This window comes from Rhinolophus hipposideros (assembly GCF_964194185.1).
Source record: "Rhinolophus hipposideros genome assembly, chromosome: 2".
NCBI classification, from domain to species: Eukaryota; Metazoa; Chordata; class Mammalia; order Chiroptera; family Rhinolophidae; genus Rhinolophus; species Rhinolophus hipposideros.
The window spans coordinates 53,140,049-53,160,465 of record NC_138048.1 but is presented as its reverse complement, the minus strand read 5'-3'; the positions used below and the strand labels follow the sequence as shown (position 1 = coordinate 53,160,465).

Genomic DNA, 20,417 nt, shown 5'->3' with positions numbered 1-20,417 from the left:
TGAGTTTTCTAGTCATTCTGGGCATTAAATATATAATATTTATCTCCATTTACAGATGAAAAAAACAGAGGGTCAGACAATCAAGTGACTTGCAAAGCATCATGAAAGGTAAGACTATAATCCATGGTTTCTAAGTACAACCTGAGTGTTATTCCTTCTACACATAGCTGCTTTGCTGCTTTATAATTTTTATAGGCTGTACGTAAAGAATGTCCAACAGTATTCTTTCCTCCTCCAATACAATCATAAGGAAGCAAATTCAAAATGGCATCCTAGACTAACACATATTTGCAAAATACAGTTGTCTATATACAGAGATCGTTTTATTTACTGAAAACCTTCTCTCCTGGTCATTTATCCCAACTAAACACATCACCACTGAGGACCTGTTTGTGGTCTTGTTCGCTGACACAGAGACAGAGAAATAATCAAGAAAGGAAGACAATGTCCCACCCACGATGACCACTGTTCACCAATTTTCAGATGAGGAAGATCACAGGATATTTGACTCAACAGAATCTTAGCAGGGATCCAAGAGAAAAAGGTTTCTTTATCACTACCTACCATGAGCTATCATTTTCCAGAAAACACAATCAATTTGGGAGGAAGAAATTTGTAAAGAAAGCTATTTGTCAAATGGACAGTGGGAAATACTTTCTCCCCTACCCCCCTCCAAGCGTCTAATATTCATGGCACACAATAGGGGAAACAGCCATAAAAATGACTTAATCTGTGACCTTTTGAAGTACAGTAACTGTCAGACAAGTGGCTATAAAAAACAACAGAGTTGAGGTGATCCAAATTTATTTCTGCTCAGTGAATTTCCAGATCAAAATGTGCTCGGTTAATCTGGCTAAGTTTTGCTTTTGTGCTGTTTTGTTTTGTTTCTAATTTTATTTTGTTTCTAAATTTTGTTTCTAAACTTCTTTGCATAGATGCTAGCAGATTCTTACCATAAAACAAAACAAAACAAAACAAATGAAACGTGCCCACCTCACACGCCACCACTTATGAAGAGCACATGTTGGAACTTTGCTGCCAGTTCCTCGAGCAGCACTCAGGGCGTGGCGAGTGCCCGCAGAGGTGGGCAGATGGCTGGACAGGGGACCCCCCACTAGCTGCGATGGCCAAGTCCAAGGAAACGGGCTGAGACTGCCTGCTCACAGAAGGGTCCAGCTCTGCCTGTCCTCACTTGGGCACTGGGTTACTCACTCTCTTTCTATTTCCCTCTCTTTCTTCTCCCACCACCTCCCCACAAACACACACATCCAGGCACAAGCTCCAAAGTGGCAGATGACTTAACACTTGGTCTTTCGGGCCACAGAAGTCTCCAGTTTTCTTGTGGAAGACGGAAAAAAAAACACACTCCATTCCCTGTTTGCCCCAGTCAGCACCAAACCATTCATACCAGAACAAGACTGCACATATTCAAAGGCAATTACCCAGAGCCAAGACGGTATAGACCAGTGCCGGGCAGTCATTTGTAGACTTAATTATTAGGGGACTTTAGAGACATTTCAGCTTGGGTAAGAGTGAAAAAGGGGAAGGGGCAAGCATGGAAAAGGAGTTTTCATTCTTGTTAATTCTGAGTGCACAAGCCCTGCAAACAGGGCATTTTTTGCAGGACAGCAGTCCTGCAGCAGAGGTCTCATATTTCTCTTCGTACATAATAATAATTAAAAACTCTGAAGGGGAGAAAAAACTCAATTTCATTTTGGATCTAAAAATCTTTCAGAGATTGCTAGAGAAGGCCAATTATATTGATTTAAGTTACACAGTTTGTAAAATCCTAGCTCCACAAAAAACATAAATTCCTGCCATTTTAAATTAAGCGTGATCAGGTTTCCATTTATATTACATAAGAAGATTCCAAACCAGAACTGGAAGGCATCGCTGCTCTGACTGCATTTCCTAACTAGCCTGGTTTAAATATCCCAGGGCCACTGCCACCTATGGAGCAGTGAGGAGCCCAGCAGCAGACAAAGGGCTTCAGGACAGAGAGAAGACAATGAGGAAATGGTGAGGGTCAGAAGAGCTGGAATCACAGTTGTGGGAGCTGGGAGAGGGAGGTCTCGGAGCACAGCTGCCCCCATTCTCAGATAGGGAAGCCAAGGTCCCAAGCACGGTGGCAGAGCGGCGACTAGCATACCAGACTTGCGACTCCTAGTTCAGTGCTCCTTCCAACACCTCCCATTGTGACATAAGATACACCTTGTAGGAAGCTGAGGGAAGGAGGCAGGGAGGTTGATGTAACTAAAAGGCGAGTGTTTGCCCACACTCTCTCCCACCCACTCCCCCAGAACAGAGCAAGAGGCTCTACTTGGTGACTCTGGGACAACTTGTGAGAGGATTATATTTGGGGGAACAGACCATAAGGCCCAGGAGTTATCAGCTCATTCAGAGGCCTTGTAGGAATTTCCTGTTATGTGATCTGGGTCTTGTTGCAAACAGCCACAACCAAGCAGAGGCTGTCACTTCTCCCCCGCCCTCTGAGGAGAAATGCGTGCTCTTGAGTCACTCCTTCCCTGTGCCCAGCAGCTCTCCAAAGACTGGGCCAAGCTCCAAGAATGTCCACAGGGAGCCAGCATGAGGGTCTGCACTGAGAACAAAGAGCAAGGCAGCCCAGGGGGCCCCAGTGAAATACCAGCTCTAGGCAGCTCAGCGCTGAGTCAGTATGGCTCTGCCCAGGGCAGGAAGTCAGCAACATGGAACTCTCTGGAACCAGGGCCATGGGCCGAGCTTTTGGCAAAACCCACTGATTTTCCTTCCTTCCCCCCCACTAATTGTAAGAAATATATTACACAGACAAACATGCATGTATACAAACACATGCACAGTCACCCAGGTGGAGAACTGAAGCACTGGAGTACGCCAGAGGACCACGTGTGTCCCCCACCCGTCACTCCCCCACCCCCTCCAGAGGTCATCACCACGCTAACTCTTGGGAATCATCATTTCCTTGGTTTTCCGTATGCACCCCCCAAGCTCACGGTTTAGTTTTGTCTTTCAGTGCACATAGCTATTGTTTGCTCATTTCTGTTTTTATGTAGTACTTAGGTGGATAAATATATTTGACTTATCTATTCTGCTATCTACGGACATGTAAGTTGCTTTCAGTTTTTGGTGACGACAAACAATGCTGCAGTGAATATTCTTGAACGTGTCTCCTGGCTCTCAGGTGCTAGGGTGGAGTTTCCTGACAACAGAACTCTATATTATACCTAAAGCACTTCTTCACCTCCACCAGGTAATGCCAATCTGAGTTCCAAAGTTGTGCTGCCTTTTGCTCCCTACAGGACACCAATAAACCCACCCCTCTTATACAGAGGAGGGGTCACTGGTGTCTCAGAGGCCGGGAACGCCTAGTACATCGCCACACTGGCAAGTTAAAGCTACATCCTGACACCACCCCTGTAAGACAAAGACCAAGATTTTTAAATTCTGAGCTTAACCAGAACCAACAACTAAAACAGCTGCACTTTCCATAAGAAAAATGTCGCAAACTCCCCGAAAGAATGAGAGAGCATCTATGGCTCTGGAGCAAACCCACCTGCCCATACTATTAATTGTAAGCAATAAATTAAAAAATGTGTCCCTAAGATATTAAGTGCAGAAAGACAGCACACCAATCTGCCATGAGGGGCAGGAGATGGAGTAAAGGGTGGGGAGGGATCCCGGAGGCCGCCTCCCTACAGTTGCCACGTACCTATACACCGGCTGCATCTCTCTTGCGATGCCAATGATGGCGCCTGGCAGGAAATTGTCAAACTCCTCAAACAATTCCCGGATGTTGGTCTTGTACTTTAGGTCTAGGTCCAGCTGAATTATCCGTGAAATCTCTGGAGGGGAAAAAAAAAAAAGACAACAATAAGACAGAGACACATCCTGGGAGGCTCAGCTATTTATAGAAAACAAAGTGGAAGGTGTAGGAAAGGTACTAGATTATTCTTGCTGTCACCGAAGATGCAAAGTTACTGCTGGAAACAAAGGCCCTTAATTTGCCAGCAACCCCTTCCGCAAGACCAGACGTCTCCATAAACAATTACCCCATGTCTTTCCTTCCGATCGCAGACACACATTTTGTTTAAAACCAGGTAACCACGTGCTCCAGTTTAGGCCTCCTGTGCTGGTATAATTGTCAACAGTGCACCATTTCATTCTCAAAAGTATCTGACACATTACATGGATACCCTACTTAAAACTGAAAGCATACAGGTGTTTCTCTTTGGGGCACGGGTGGTAAATGACCCATGGGGAAGAGGGGTCAAAACCGTTATTGTCTTAGGCCCTTATTAGTATATTCTGCAAACCTAAATGTGTGTCGAGTTAGACAAACTGAGTCTGACAATTACCTGGCACATAAGAGATGTTTGCTTCATTGCCTCCAGATAACTCAGGCGCGAGAAGGGAGGAGGGAGGCACAGGCCAAGGTAATTCTCTCATCCTTCACCCAACGGAGCCTGACTGAGCTCCTAGGCTGTTGGTGCCAGGAGAGGACTAGCCACCAGGATGCCTGGGACCCTGTTCTCAAGGAGAGCCACACAGGTGACTGAAAACAGAAAGGGAGTCACTAGTGCCGACATGAGATAGAAGAGGGGCTACGGGAGCTCCAGAGAGAGGCTGCTTGGGGTTCAATGATGGAGAGAAAGTACTTGGTGCTCAGGAGGCCTGACAAGGAATCGGACCACCTGAGTGCAAGTTCCAGTTTTGCCGCTGATTAATTTTGTGACCCTGGGAAAACTGTTGTACTTCTCTAAACCTTAGTTGTTTCATTTGTTAAAGTGGCGGTGACACAATATTCTTCTATCATCAGGCTGTGTTGAGGCTGTGATGCCGGGAAGGTGAGACAACACACGGGAAACGTCACCTATCCAGCCTGTAGAGGCTCTGGGGCTCTAAGGCTTGGAGAGCAGGGACTTGCTGAGGTCTGAGGTGGTTCAGGAAAACTTCACGGAAGCCGGGGACCTGGACTGGACCTGACATGTGGACAGGCGTGGAGAGATGAAGTATCACCAGCCATCTGGAACATGGGGCGCTGCCCTCCCCTGCCCAGCTGACTTTTCAAGCCTGTCTGCGGCAGAGCCTGGTGGCTGTCTGGGCACAGGCGGCTCCTGGACGCCCTCTGAAGACAGGGACCCTGACGCTACCTTCGGCATCTCGGCCGCCATCCATTCACTGGGCAGGCTTGGCCTCCAGTAAACACTCAGGAATGTTTGTGGAATTCAATAGCCATTCTCTAAATTAGCTTATGAAGAAATCACAGCTTATGATTTAAGAAAAACAAATTCATTTGTTCCTTGGTCCATTTTCCTTTGTGATACAGAGAAACAAAACATTAGTTGATATCCTATGTGAGTTTTCTGAAAATAAATAAGTTGCAGTAGGTGACAATGCAGCTGCGCAGGCAGGGGACAGTGAGAGGGCACCAGAGCTGGCCTCTCTGGCCCTTGTGCGAAGAGGTTATAGGACAATGGGCCCAGCAAGCCAATGTGGACCTGCTGCCTGCCTGGCTTCACCTGCCCACCCCCACACGGAAATGTGAGGGAAAATGCTGCTTTGCCTCCTGCTCTAAAACCAGTAACAATAACAACATAGAAATCAGGAAAGGTGATGACCGGGAGTCCTTGTGGTGCCTCTGCTGAATCCCAGACAGCTGCCCTAAACCACAAGTGGAGACTAGAAACAGGCCCCAGGGCAGAGCCCCCAGGAACCTGCTGCTCTCACTCGCGGGAAAGAGAGGGAAGGAACCTGATGGCCACCTTAGGGAACAACACTGTACCAGGAGAAAAGGTCCAGGAATGAGAGCTGCAGCCATCAAGAAGTCACAATGGGGAAGCCCCACAGCACACACACGCCCTCCAGACATTTCTTCCTTTCAGTTCATCTCCTGCGCCCCAAGTTCGCATAGGCAGCTCTTACACAGGTACAGCAGAGCCCTGATAAGGACACGATGGCAGCAGCATTCCAAGCAGAGAAACCACATCACGCAGGCTCTGTCGATGAATGGTGGGCAGGGGTGGCATGAGGGTGGACACAAGGGCATTTGGCCTGGAGATGGGGAGGCCTCAAAGATGTGTGGTGGTAGTTCTGAGGCATTTTCCAAGCTATGAGAGAAGAGTAAATTTCATCATGGCCCCAGGGATAACTTCCAATAACATCAATGATGGCCAGATAGAAGCACCCTTTCTTTGAGTTGTTTTTAAGTGTTCAGCGTTGCACAGGCACTAGTTTATTTCTCACAACCACCCATCATGTTAAGTAGAGTTATTCCTATGTATAGATGAAGAAACAGAGGCTTAGAGCAGTTTAAAACAATAGCTCAAGGTCCCACGACAAATACGTATTGGAGCTGGGATCTGAATCTAGGTCTGCTTGACTTGAAAGCCCAGCATGCTCTTTCCATAGACCCTGATGCCCCACCTTCTGATCAGAGGGGAGCTCCAGGAAGGCAGATTTTGGTTCCAGAGCTACCCACAAACAGACCCCAGGAGCATGCCGATGTGCCAAAGACGTTCATAGACAAAAAGCAGAGCAACAAGCTGGTCTAACGTGGAATTGAGGTAAAGTCCTCTACATGAAAATGGTCATTTCACTGTAAGGAACTCCTGATGTAGAGAGGCTATTCATTCCTTCAGTCAATTAGTCTCTTCCTTCAAAGCCTACCACAAGCTATGTGCACTCTGGTCTTTCAAGGTCATTTAGATCCTCCCTATTCTACAGGGGGCAGCCCACGTGTATCCTTCCCTGGCCTTCCTGGGCAGGCACTGCCCTCATCAGAAGTCGTAGCTGCCTGCCTCAGGTCATTGCTACCTGTGGACCTGTCTCACTATCCTTGCCAGAGACAGTGCTCCTTGAGGAAGGGAATGTGCTGGCTCAGGGACATCAGATGTCTCCTGAAGAGACCCATCTCCCTCCTTTGGGCAGAGCCCTGGCCTTGTCTTAATAAGCCCCTCAACAAATCTGAGCACTTTCACAGCCCCTTTTGGGGCTGGCGGGGAATGAACCGAAAAAGGTCACGTGTAACCCTTAGACACAGGAATTTGAGACACTTTCATGTTTTTTAGAGCTTCTCATTTTAGAGCTTCACCTTGCAGGAAAGGTTTGCTAAAAGTCGCTAACATTTTTCTCAAGAGGGACTCCACAGAACTGAGGTTCACTGGTTACAGAGAAGCAGCAGCTCCCACACAGGTGACCCTTCCACACTGACGTGAAAGGACTGACCCAGTTGTCACCTCTCAGGCTGAGGCCGGAGGACACACCCTGCTATGCAGGGAGGCTGACAGCCCTGAGCAGAGCCTGCACTGCCATGTGGGCCTCTGTCCAGACCATTATCCTTTTACGTAATTATGAAATAAGATGCCAAGTTGTAAATGTCACTGCTGAAAACAGGAAGATGCTTACTAGGAATACTGGAATTCATTAGGGTAAGATTTTTTTAAAGGGCCCTGTTCCTCTAGCCTCTGGTCCTTCATGAAATCATCACTCTGTAAGAACTACCCGCAGAGATTTAATACATAACGCTGAAAGGCTGTTCTGAGGATGAAACAAGATTGATAGATGGAAGTGACAGCCAGATTGATGGCCCAGAGAGGGTGCTGTTTGGAGGACGGCTGTAATGACAGCAGTAGAACCACTGAAATTTAAGGAATAAATGAATGAGGCAATTGCCCTCAAAGCAAGGGAGATGAAATCTATAAAGCACGGGAAAGGATGTTTGAGAAAAAGGAGAATCAGACAGCTACAAAACTCAAAAAAAACGGTCAGCATCTAAGGCTGGTTGAATGTCCACCATGTCAGAATCCTGCGAGAAGATAAAATGTAGAGGGCAGAATAATCTAGGATGATATAGAACCAAAAGAGCCTGATAATAATTGAGGCCAATATACCCATTATACAGAGGGAGAAACTGAGTACTGCAGATAGACTTGTCAGAAGTCACTCAGTTGAGCTAACTGGCAAAGGTAATCCTGGAACTCAGGTCTTTTGACTCCCTAGTTAATGTTCTTATGTTAATTAGCTCTCCCTCCCATCACCCACTCTCAACCTGGGCCATAAACTCCCAGAGAGCAGAAAACATTGTGTAATGGACAAAAGGGTTGTGTGTAAGACTTGCCAGGCACCCAACACAAGTGGCTCATAGAGGATCTGCATATCCTCCCATGAAAATGTAAACCTGAAGATTAATAAGTAGTAGCCAAAGAAAAGAAATAAGAAACCTCCATGATCCACACACGTTATAGCCAGCTTTTGGAAATGAGAAAATTGTTCTCCAGATTTTCACATTCACATGAGGTAGGGATGTTGAAAACCAAACCAAACAAACAAATCTTTACATTCCTCTAAGAACACACCCTGAGTTGTGCTAAATTCAAAGGGAAGGAAGAAGCGGACATAACAACAAGGAGCCACCGTGGGAGACACAAACTCAGTGGTGCCTGACATGAGAGCTGCTGCGGACACAAGTGAAACCCTGCCCATCCCACTGCCCTGCCGTCCTGTTCCAGTTAGACCTGTTCATTCCTGGGAATGTGTTTGCTGCTACGTCTAATTAATTACATGAGGGTCCTTCCAACCAGGACCTCACACTTACAAATTTTCTCAGGCATGCGTTTAAATCACAAAAACAAGAACTGCAGGATCAATGTGCACCTGTGCCATTTTCTCAGGGAAAAGGCCGCTTGCCCACGTGTTAGGAAACGTCCCACGTGGGCACTGGGTATTTGCAGAACACAGCTGTGCCGGGCATCCTCCCTGGGTGAGGAGCAGGGCGTGATCCTGGCCGGCCAGGCCTCTTATTAGACGACAGAATCTACACGAGCTTCCAGCATTCCCACCTCATGGGTCAGCAGTTGGAACTTTAAACACTGGTTTCCCAGGGGGATAAGAGTTTGCAACAAATCAGGCAGGGTGAGCTGAGCTATTTCAGGAAATGGAAGAACTGCTGCCTCCAGGGTACAGAAAGTGGCTCAGGGATCCTGGCTGAAACCCCCAACCATAGAACAGATGAATGTTTGACCACAAGGCAGGAACCACTGAAGTATGTCAACTCAAAGCGGGATAAAAATGCTAAGAATCTAGGTGGGCTTTCTAGAGACATATTTCCCCTTGAACTTCAACTCCAGAGGGTAAAGTCAAGAATGTGGTACCATCTTCACAAGGGGACATGTCCGCTCACCTCATCCTCCCAACATGCTCCAGTTTCAGGCTAAGGAAACAGTGCCACGTGTTTCTAACAAGCTGGAAAAGAAAGACGAGATTGAAAGTGCTGACTACAGATACAACTTTCAAGACCTTTGAGATCCCACTGCCGTCCTGACTACCTTGGCCCTGGACAGCACTGAGAGGGCTTCAGACTGTCCAGGTGATTGCCCTCAGGGTGCCGGAAGCCCACACCTGCTGCAGCTGTCTGAGGCCCTGAGTGCCAGCCTGGCCGGGCCATAGGTTCGAATCCTCTGCACAAATGCACTGCACAAGTCAACATTCCGGGCCTCAGAACCAGCCGGGAGGTTCCCAAGTCAACATTCCCCTGTGGAAACAGGCTTGAGACAGCTCATCATCGGCCTCCAATTAAACCAGCCACAAGGCATGTCATCTGACCAAGGATGGAATTACAAACCAGAATGAGTAATTAATGATACCCGAAAACAAACAAAAGGGGGGGAAAAGCTTCCTTTTCTCTCCCCTCCCTTCTCCTATGCCCAGAAACAATTCCTGGTAGACAATTGTTAACAAACACAAAACAACACACAACAGATCAGGAAAAGCAGGTCAGGAAATAATAAAAAAAAAAGACATGCTTAGGTAAGCACTGGGACCACCATCCTGGCCAACAAACGGGCCTCCTCTGGAGGGCAGATTAACCATGCAAGTTTCTTTTCTCCCTTTCTGTTTGGAAAGAGCTTCAGAGCTTCCCGGAGATAAATATTTATAACACATCAGAGGGCTTTCACTTCAGAACATCAGCGAGCTTTCCACTAACCAGAAGGGAGAAGGGGAAATTATGACAACCCCGAGCTATGCGGGGCGTCATGGGGCTGTGGACATGGAAGCAGCTGCGTGGGGAGGGAGCTCAATTTCTCATTGTTCTCCTGGAAATATTGCAGCAGTTTGCCACCTGCTTTATCATCCTCTGCAGCTTTTTAATTGCTGGTCGGCAGCACCTCTGGCCTGCAGGAGCCACAAAGGGCAAATGAAAAGGGGTGGAGACTTCCTGTCAGGGTAAGAGGCTCATGATCCATGAGGAGCTGTTCTGAGGCCCATGAAACAGGCAGAGTCCTGACGTGCTTCGCCAGCCACACCAGACTGGCTTCTCCTGCTGGAAGGTTTCGTGGCAATGATGGAGGGCCCACCACCGCGAGGCACAGATCCAAACTGTGTCCCTGAGGGGGTCCGTAGGTGGAACTGACTGTGGGGGTTCTCCATCCCACAGGGAACTGGGGTCACTTCCCAGATGGGATTTTCCCTGTCCCTCAAAGTCCCCCTCCATTCCCTTTGCTGTGTCAGGCCAAGCTGTAGGACAGCCGGGTAACTATGGAAATAGCTGCTATGAAGGAACAGAATGGAACACGCCAAGGGTCCAAGGTCTTGGGCACAGATTCCTGGAGCTCCCCCAGCCTGGTCAGCCAAATGGTCAGTCTCTAAACGCAGAGAGGGGGTGTCTGTGGGCCAGGAACCATGTCTGGGGCTGTGCGTGTACTGACTCAGCTCATGAACCTCCCCTACTCTTCTGCCAGATGAGTGTTAGTACCTCCCATTTTCAAATAAGGAAGCCGAGGCTCAGAGAATTTTGGCAACTTGTCTACAATGAGCTACAAGGAAGCATCGGAGTTGCGAGCAAGCACAGATTCGCCTCACTCACGGTCTCTTTCATTCATCAGAGAGAGGTTTCTGGGAAAAGCCTTCAGACATCTCTGAAGTGCCTTTTGAAATCCTGCTTTCTTTAAAAACAAGCAACGCTGCCACCTCAGGTGAAAAGAGCAGACAGCTCCAGAGCATCGCAGTGTAGGGACCGGGACTTCCCCACTTTCCACGACCAACTCCCTCACGGCCACTCCAGCCCCCAACAGAGTTTGAATACTATTGGGGTCCGCTCCACTGTACTGGAGAAATTTCAGGAAAAAAGGGTTTAATGTCACAAAAGTAAGTTGAAAGGAAGGTTTTTTTAAATGACAATAGCCAACATGTATAAATATATTCATTTAATCATCAAAATGCTCTGAGCTCTGATTATTTTTTTGTCAAAGGAGGAAATGAAGAAGTGTGGCAATCAGGGTCACACAGCTGGTAATGGGCAGAGCTGGAATTCACACTCACATCTGTTGGGCTCTGAAGTCCTCGCTTGCGCTTCCTCCCCCTGCTCCCCACCTTCTGGGCCCCTGCACCACCGGGATACGACCTGAGCTCCGTTCTGCAGGCGCTTCTCAGCCAGGACTCTCCTGTGTTTTCCACATTAGCAGCCTGCCCCCACCTCTGAGGGAGGAAATGGAGTTCATAAGAGTGATTTATACAACCTGTTAGCAGCTCTGGTAAAAAGGTTTTGGGGCCAAGAGGTTGAAATTAATGACCTTTAAGACAAATTCTTTCTTCTATCCCAACTCGCCCCCTCTCAGAATCAAGCCTGGAAAACTGAGTGTTAGCCATGACTCAGCCACAACATTTTTTATAACTATCAGCTCCTGTTGTGTGGACAAAACAAAGCAAATTATTATGAAAAGACACGGTTTTGCTTCAGCACCAGTGTAACATGAGTCTCCTGCCTCACCCTTAGCACTTTCTGTGACTAGGCATTAATCATGTCCTTTAGGATAGGACAGAATTTATTTCCAACTGGGCTGAAAAACTTGTGGGACATGTATAATAAGACAACACATACAACACCTGGTCTCAATTTTCCTCTCACTTCTATTGCCCATATGAAATTGTAGTTCATGGACTTCTTTATGAAGTTCAATATGTGGAGGAAATTGAATTTTAGATTTGGAAAGCAGAATACCACCCCTCCTTCCTTTCTATGGTACAAATAGATGTCCAAGGTCCTTGCTGACCTCTCCACAACTTAATAGCTCTCTGGTGTCTGCTACAGACTTTATTTTTTGTCTCCAAAAAGTGTAAGCTCCCCTTCCTGTTTGGGGCAGCACCACATTCTGACTTTGTTCACCAACAGAGACTGGTGCCTGGTCTCTGCTCTTCACCAGCAGGCTTTGTCTCATAGACCCCTGGTGCTGGCAGCGTTAGAAAGCAGTCCTCTTTGGGCAGAATAGGTGCTGCCTAAAAATAGGGATACAGCTACCACTGGTCTGCCCGAATGGCCATAGCTCAACTTTGCAAATTCCTCATTCTGAGGTTCTTTACTGTAACTTATGGGGGTTCCTGTTTCTATGCGGGTCTCCTTCAGTCTCCTCTAGCCGAGTAGAGCAGAAGGCCCTGCAACCAAGAGAGGGGCATGTACTACTGAGATGCTTACACAGGAAGGGTAAGTGGGATCAGGCAGAGAACAGGCACTTCTCCCAAAAGGAAGAAGCCTGCCCTCAGGCACAGGCTCAGTTCCCCACCCACCCCCGCGCACGCGCGCACAAACACACACACAGCCCACAGAGGAGTTGCGGAAGAGTGGTCCATCATTAGTCCTTGGGTCCAGAAATCCACGTCATGGCAACATTCAAGGAGAAAAATAACTTTCTTTCTACTTTATGAAACCAGAAATACCTTTTTGAGATTTCCCATTCTTTTTTACCTTTTGCAACAGTAGAAAAAAATACTATTTTAATCTTTTCAGGAGCAACATCTGCTCCCCTAGGAGCAGATACCTAGGATAGTCTGCAAACTCATTTGCCAATAGTCAAATGGTTCCTCAGTTTTCCTGTCTCCTGAGCTAGGCCTCTTGCCAAAATGGTGTGCAATTTTACTGATTTTTATGCTACATTTTTAAAAACAGATGATCGATTATCATCTACAAAAATGATGATTTTCCTATATGCCAGGTACCGGGCTAGGTATTTTTATGTATTTTTACCTCACTTAAGCCTTACAAGTGGGGTGTATTGTCCCCATTGTATAGTTTTCTCCCATCTAAGATACAGTCTATGTTTCGTTGCTTTCACTCCTATTTACCCAGGCTAAGAGGACCCCTCCTATTATGAGTCTAATAATAATTACCCAAGAATGTGGAGAAGCCAAAAGACTGGCCCCTGTGCTGGGAATCCAGACTCCAATTTGCATTGAAAACACAACTTGCCTTCCTATGGAGCAGTGTCCCCAAGCCCTTTATAACTTGGTCCCATCATAGACCCTACAACCAAAAAGATTCCATCTACCAAATTGTACTTAAGCACTAATGAACTCATTCCCTTGTTTTAATTAAATGTTAATTTGATTATTTTAGTTTCTTTTTTAATTAAATAAAATTTATCCATTTAAATTTTTTAAAGACATAAAATATAATGCCAAAATTGACATAATTGCAGACGAAAGTTAAAAAACAAAAGAAGACAAGATTTAAACTCTAAATATTTCAGTGCGTACTTCCTAAGAAACAAGGACACTCTCATAATGACAGCATAACCATCAAAACCAGGAAACTAACATTAATACATCATTTAATCTAAAATCCCTTCAAAGTTTGTCAATTTCCCAAAAACCAAATCAAAATTTCTGGTCCAGGATGGCATACAAGTTTTCATGTCTCTTCAATCTGAAATAGTTCTTCAGTCATTCATCTTCCCTGACTTAGGCCAATTTAAGGAATACAGGCCAATTATTTAGTAAAATCGTCCTCAGTTTGGGTTTGCCTAATGTTTCCTTATGGTTAGATTCTGGGTACGCATCTTTGTCAAGAATAGCACAGAGTGATGCTGTGTTTTCCTCACTCTTTCATATCAGGAGGCATAGCATGTCAATTTGTCCCATTATTGGTGATACTAATTTTGATCACTGCAAAGCTACTATTTTTTTTTTTAAATAGCATTATGTGGAGGAACATTCTAAGACTGTGAAAATATCTACCTGCTGGTTCAGCACCCACTGATTCTTCTATCTGAATAAATTATTACTATAACGATCATCACTAAATGGTGAATTTCTAATGCCTTCATTTCTCCTACATTCATTATCATTCTCCTGTAAAGAAGAACTTTCTGTCATCCCATGGTAGGTAGGTTGCGCGAAGCAAATTCCTCCCTGACTGGAAGACTCTGGTGCTGCCCACTGCAGGGGCAATGGACAAGGAAGGTGTGTCAGAACGGCCATCACTGTGGCTTCGGGCCCATGCATCATACAAGCACTCAGGGGTGGCAATGACCCTCTTGAAAAATCTCCAGCAGCACTAGGCTAAAGGGCCCTTGCTCATTCTTTACAAAAGATAAATAATGAATAAAAAGTTTACAAAAATAAATTAAGTGAATAAAGAAATAAGTAGGAGATGACTGCATATCAGAAGTACTTTTAAAAGGCAAGGTCAGACTAACTCTCCTTTCCCCCATTTTTTTAAAACAAGTATGTAATGGGCTCTGCCTTATCTAATGAAACATGAACTTAGAAACTTTAGGCAAGTGTGGGTAAACGGCACTGGGCTGGAGCCCCTGGTTCTGCCACTAAGTCCAAACTTGGGCAAGCCAGTGCCTCTCTGGGCATCAGTTTTCCGGCTACAGAGACAAGAGGGTTAGCACGTCACCCTGTGATTCTGAACAGAGGTGGCCTTTTCTCTCACCCATAACCCAGCTGCACATTCTCAGAAGAACACAAACATGTATCAAGCACAGAACGCGTGCCTCACTGGGTGGATCTCAGCCAGGCCAAGATGAGTGAGCCGTAATGGCCCTACTATGCCAAGTATGGAGGAGGTTCCGCAATGAATGCCATTCAATAATCCTGTAACTAGGTATGGTGCCAGGGGAGTGCTAGACTTATCCAGGGGAATTACTTTGTAGGTTATATAAATGTCTAACCACTATGCCATAAACCTGTAACTAATATAATATCAACTGTAATTGGGGAAAAAAACTAAAAAAAGAAAACTAACATTGTTCCTAGCCTTAGAACATGCAAATATAACATATTCTGTGCAGCTGCCACTGCCACTAGTTTCCAATTCTTCCTTAACACCATTCTTTGTGACTATTAAATATTAGCATATGGAAACTAACCTTTACTTAGTACCTACTCTGTTCCAGTCACTGGAATCCTTTGAAATCGCCCAGCTTCCATTCAACCAATAAAGAAAACTAAGGTGCACAGTCGCTCAGTACCTTGTCCAAGGTCACATAGCTAGTGAGTGACCAAGCAGCAATGCGCGTCAAGCCTACCTGGCCCTAGAGTCTCAGCTCTGCTGCCTCCACACGCCCCCTTTAAACGAGTTTACTTTGGAATTCGCCCACACCTGTCCCAGTTACCCGCTGCGTGTAACAAACCACCACAAACTCTGGCTTATAACAGGGTATGATTATCCCTCCTGTTCTGTGGGTCAACTGGGCTTAGCTGAGCAGTCCTCACATGGGTCTCCCAGGTGGACACCAGAACACGGCAGCTGAGGCCGTAGTCACGGAAGGGCTCAGCCAGGCTGGACGTGCACAGTACACGTATTGCTAGTAGCCGACGCTGGCTGTCGGCAGAGAGCTCAGCTGGGGCTGTCCAACCAGAGCCCTTTCATGTGGGCTCTTCCTGGGGTTTTGGCTTCGCCTCGCATGGCAGCTGGATTCCGTAAGGGAGCTTGCCAGGAACAAGTGTTCCAAAAGACCCAGGCTGAAACCACAAGGCTCCTAGTGACTGAGCCTGGGAAGCCGCTGCATCACTTCCACTGCATCCTACTGTGGAAAACAAGTCAGAGGCAGCGCAAGTTCAAGGAGAGGAGACTACACAAAGGCGTGAATCCTGGGAGGCATGGCGCATGAGGGCATCTTTGAAGACCAGCTCCACATACCCTCACCGCGCGGTGAATTACAGATGATTTTAAATCTCCTCTTTATACTATTCTAAATTTTCTGCAATATGTATGTATTCTTTCAGAATCATGGAAATTATTTTAAAACATATGATTATCAGTATGTCAAATGTATGTTAACATATCATATATATGTGTGTGTATATATACACATACACATGAGACTAGAGGAAAATTTGCATTTTTAAAACGTTTTCATCTTTTAAAAATGAACATATATTGCTTTTAAATTAAAAACATTTTTAAAGGCACTAAATACCTCATAGAATATATCTATTTTCTGGCAATATGTATCAGGTATAAAGGCATTTTGCCATAACTTCAAGTTTCTTTAGGATTCCTTCTCAAGATGGCCAGAGTTACCCATTTTCATAATCCTTTTCCTAAGGAAAATCCATCTAGAAACTTCTGCTTTCTTCCTACTTCACCACAAGGAGGTTCTCTGGGTTTCCAAATGCATTTTTTTTTTAAAGGAAAAGTAAACGATAAGCTAGGAGTTGGTCTCATCTGGTTTCTTTTTCCTGTCAATTATCTAATTGTATTTATGCCACTTTTTCCCCATCCCTTCTTGCCAAGTACATCATGGAAGTCCAAGGCAAATGGCAGACGCTTTGGGTATCTGGGAAGCTTAGAAACATCCTCAAGTCTACTGGGATGAGTCTTTCTCCCAGAGGCCAATTTGCATCCTCAGAGCGTCAGGCCTAGAGGAATCCAAAAAAGAAAGAACAGCCTTAGAGACATGAGGACACAAAATCACAAACCAGAAAGTCCAATCAACACTGGCAGGGAGGCAGCCTGAGGCAGCAGGGAAGACTGTGCAGACCTCCTGTGGACAGTGATGCAGTGATGGCTGAGGGCAATAAAGCCGCCACTGCCCCCAAACATAGGGACCATCTAAACCCAATGCAAAAGCAGCCTGGGGCCTCCCTGAGTCACTGCCGAGTGACTCAAGGACACTGGTGAGCCTGGATTGGAAACTTCTGGAATTAAATATAAAGAGAAGGGGAGCCTGGGCAGGAGACAACAAAAATGAGACTGAGTTTGCCAGGTGGTCCTGCCTTCCCAGAGGAGGGCCGCTTCCAACCAGCCAAGTGCCGGGGTCTGTTACCCGGGTCCACACATCAGTGGCTCAGAGAGCTTGAGGAGGCTGATCTGCTGTCACTCAGTGCTATTTTTATCCCCTTTCAAACCATAAACCCACACTTCACATTTCATTGTCATTGGTGGATTATGATTTTTAACTTGGCCTTTCTTGTGGTTTAATTTCCTGCATGCCTGTATGAAGGAAAATTTTCAGCATTTTTATGGAAACATATGACGTTTTAACCTTTTCTTGGCAGTATGGTATCCATATTATTGGTGTCTTGACTGCTTTCGAAACCCACACGGCTCTGATTAAAGCATGGAGGCCATGACCTGCCCCTTCTCTCCTCTCCTGAGGCAGGTAGAATTCCACACATCGGTATTTATGGTCTGGCTCCTGGAATGCCAGCGCAGGGCAAATTTGCTTTATTAATATTTTAGCCCATATTAAGAGATGACGTTGCCTCTGCAATTCATATAACAGTTAAGTGTGACCTTACTAGAATCATTAGTGATAAACATCCAGGTACAGAGTTTGGTAACTACCAGTGATGGAAGAAGTATTGAACAATCTTAAAACTATTCCCAAATGATTTCAATTATAAAGCCAGCCATGACTATGTGGTCATAGAAATAACAAACACATACCAGAAGAAAAAAGAATGCTCCTTTTCTGCGGAAGCCAGGACCAATTTTGTTTTCTTTTTAAAACACTTTCACCTCCACTCATCCTGAAGTAGAGTCAATGTCTCCAAAACTTCAGGGTCTTCCTGATAGTCCAAAACCCTCCCGGCTCAGGCAGAGCTGTGATTTTCTATTCAAGGAGAGAGCCCTTTTCCTTTTTAAAAGAAGAATCTGGCACTGCACCAAATTCTCCTTCTGCATCTAATGAGAGGCTTGAGATGCTGTAATAAACATGGAAACTAGAAGTTGCTAGAAGAAGTAAAGCACTCAGAAGGAAAAACACTCCCCCAGGAAGCTGACAGCGGGGCCCTGCCTGGTGTGAACCCTGCGTCCTCTCCCAGTCCAGGGGCAGGAGCGAGCCAGACCCTCCGAGTGGGCGTCCCACCAACAGCAGGCACGGCCAGTGATGCACTGCACAGTTCTGGGCACGAGACCTCTCCTGGAAATGACGAGCCACTCTGCATTCTTTCAATCATTTAACAAATATTTATTACCCACCCCTTCCCTCCCCCCCCACACACGAGGTGCCAGCCACTGTTCTTGCCACTGCTGATAACAGTCACTCACGGTCTGGAAAAGACACCTTCAGACAGCAGTGAGTGCTATGGAGCAAACAGTGATGGGCGCAGCACAATGCCGTGAGGGGCTGCTGAAGCTGGGGAGACAGGAATGCAAAGATCTGGGAGAAGAGAGGACAAAGGGAGGCCAGTAAAAAATCAGGGAATGCCTTTAGCACACTGGAATAAAATGGGCGGAGAGGTGTGAGTCATGGCTGGCGAGCTGGGGGCTTCAGCTGGGCAGAGGAGTGGCCTGACTGGGCAACCTCCCTGCTCCGCAGATTTGTCCCTGTGCCTCTTTCCCTGGCCAGGGGTCCCGGGACCTAACTTGACGTGCCCCTCAGGGACCCTGGTTCTCTGGGATATGCTCCCAGGAGCTCAAGTTGAGGGATGTAATCGAGCCCTCCCATTTAGGGAACTGCTTCTCTCCGTCACCTAACTTTTGTGAGGCCGGGGTAGACAAACAAGAGAATGTGGCTGCTACTTCTCAAGGAGGACACCACCAGCAAGGCTCAGGGCCACCTGCACGCTTCTTCCCCAACTTCTCCCTTGTTATTATGGGCTGGTTCTGGTCCTGGCCGAGGCTTCCATGGGGCTCTCACCTAAACAACTCCCTTTCCTCTCACCCACTGAGCTTGGGGAAAGCTGCACATTCAGGCAAACCACAGCCAATGAGGGTGGAAAAGTGACAGAATGGGACCCCTACACCACCCACATGTTAGTGTACTGGACAAAGCAGATTAAATGACCATCCAGAGCAGGGACAACAGAAAAGCAGCCATAAAAGGACTCTACAGAGCCTAACAGTCAACCGTAAAGGAGTCAGGTGTGTGTGTCTGTGTATTTAACGTCTGTGTATTTAATTCATTAAATTATTAGTTGAATCAACACATAACTGGCACTCTAAGATAAGCAAAGCAAGATCCCTGCCCTCAAACTGCTCATAGGGTAGTGACAGAGACTAAATAATCACAACAACAATCATCCAAGGAAGCCTGTGGCAGTGACGAGGGAGGGAGAGAGGCAACACTGTGGGCGGCTTTGGAGAAGAGATGGTCTCCAACTGGGGCCTTGCCTTAGCCAGCTCAGGGCACCCTAACAAAATACCACAGTGGATGGGTGGCTTAAACAACAGACTGATTTTCTCACAGCTCATAGGGTCCGTGACCAAAGTGCTGGCACATATGGTTTGTGATGAGAGCTCCCTTCCGGGCTTGTAGACACCCACCTTCTCACTGCATCCTCACAAAGGCAGAGGGACAGTGCTCTGCTGTCGCTGCCACTTTGATAAGGACATCAACCCCCCTGGACCAGGGCCCCCCCTTTACAGTCTTACTTAACCCTAATCACTTCCCAAAGGCACATCTCCAAATACTGTCACCTTGGAAATCAGGCTGCAACCTATAAATTTGAGGAGAACACAACTCCATCCATAATAGGCTTTGAAAGACAGGTATGAAGCAGAGTCTTTCTATGTGGGAAATGGAATTACAGAACGAGAGACCAGAGCCAGGAAAGGAAGGCCTGGAGCCTGGAAGGTGTGTTGGGAAAGCAGAAAGCTAGCTGGTTTGGCTGTCATACAGGATAGCTGAGGGGCGCGGGTGAGATGAGCTGGAAAGGCGGTCCGGGGCAAATTATGGAGAATTCCAGTCAAGGAAGTTACTGCTCAGATGACAAGGTTAAGCCTGCACACAAGGTCAAATCTCCCCCAAGCTGCAGTGAGGAGGCCAGACTGAGAAGGGAGACGGTTAAAGGGCTGCTGCAATTGTCAGGACAAGAGAGGATGAGGTTCTGAATTCAAGGCTTGGTTCAGGGTCGTGTGGTGCTACAGCCAGAGGAGCTCCAGCTTCTCTGGGACTAGCTGCCTGGAGCCCACTCTGGGTGATGGGAAACAAAGCTGAGGGCTCTCTATCCAGACACTTCTGGGAACCAAGGCTCTGCCTGAGTCCCTGGATAAGAACACGTCGCTGTTCTCATGCTGCCAGGGCGCAGGCCCTGGCACAGCACAGTGTGGACTGTTCACCTAGGAGGTGGCCACACACAGTCACTTGTGGCCACAAAGGGCTACGCTCGAAAGTGAGTACTCACAGGTACAAAGTGAGGGCTCTCTCCAGCGAGGCCGAAGTCAGCTGCTTCTCATCTCAACAACCTCCCTATGC

At 46.7% G+C, this 20,417-nt stretch overlaps 1 protein-coding gene across 1 annotated transcript in view; it reads right to left on the bottom strand.

Annotated features, from left to right (window-relative positions):
• The window catches only part of XXYLT1 (xyloside xylosyltransferase 1), a 166,256-nt gene that overhangs the window by 69,606 nt on the left and 76,233 nt on the right, over window positions 1-20,417 (bottom strand). Inside the window, exon 3 of the mRNA XM_081066414.1 lies at window positions 3,707-3,839. Within this exon, the coding sequence (XP_080922540.1) occupies window positions 3,707-3,839 (133 nt within the window). The remainder of the gene's footprint in view (window positions 1-3,706; window positions 3,840-20,417) is intronic.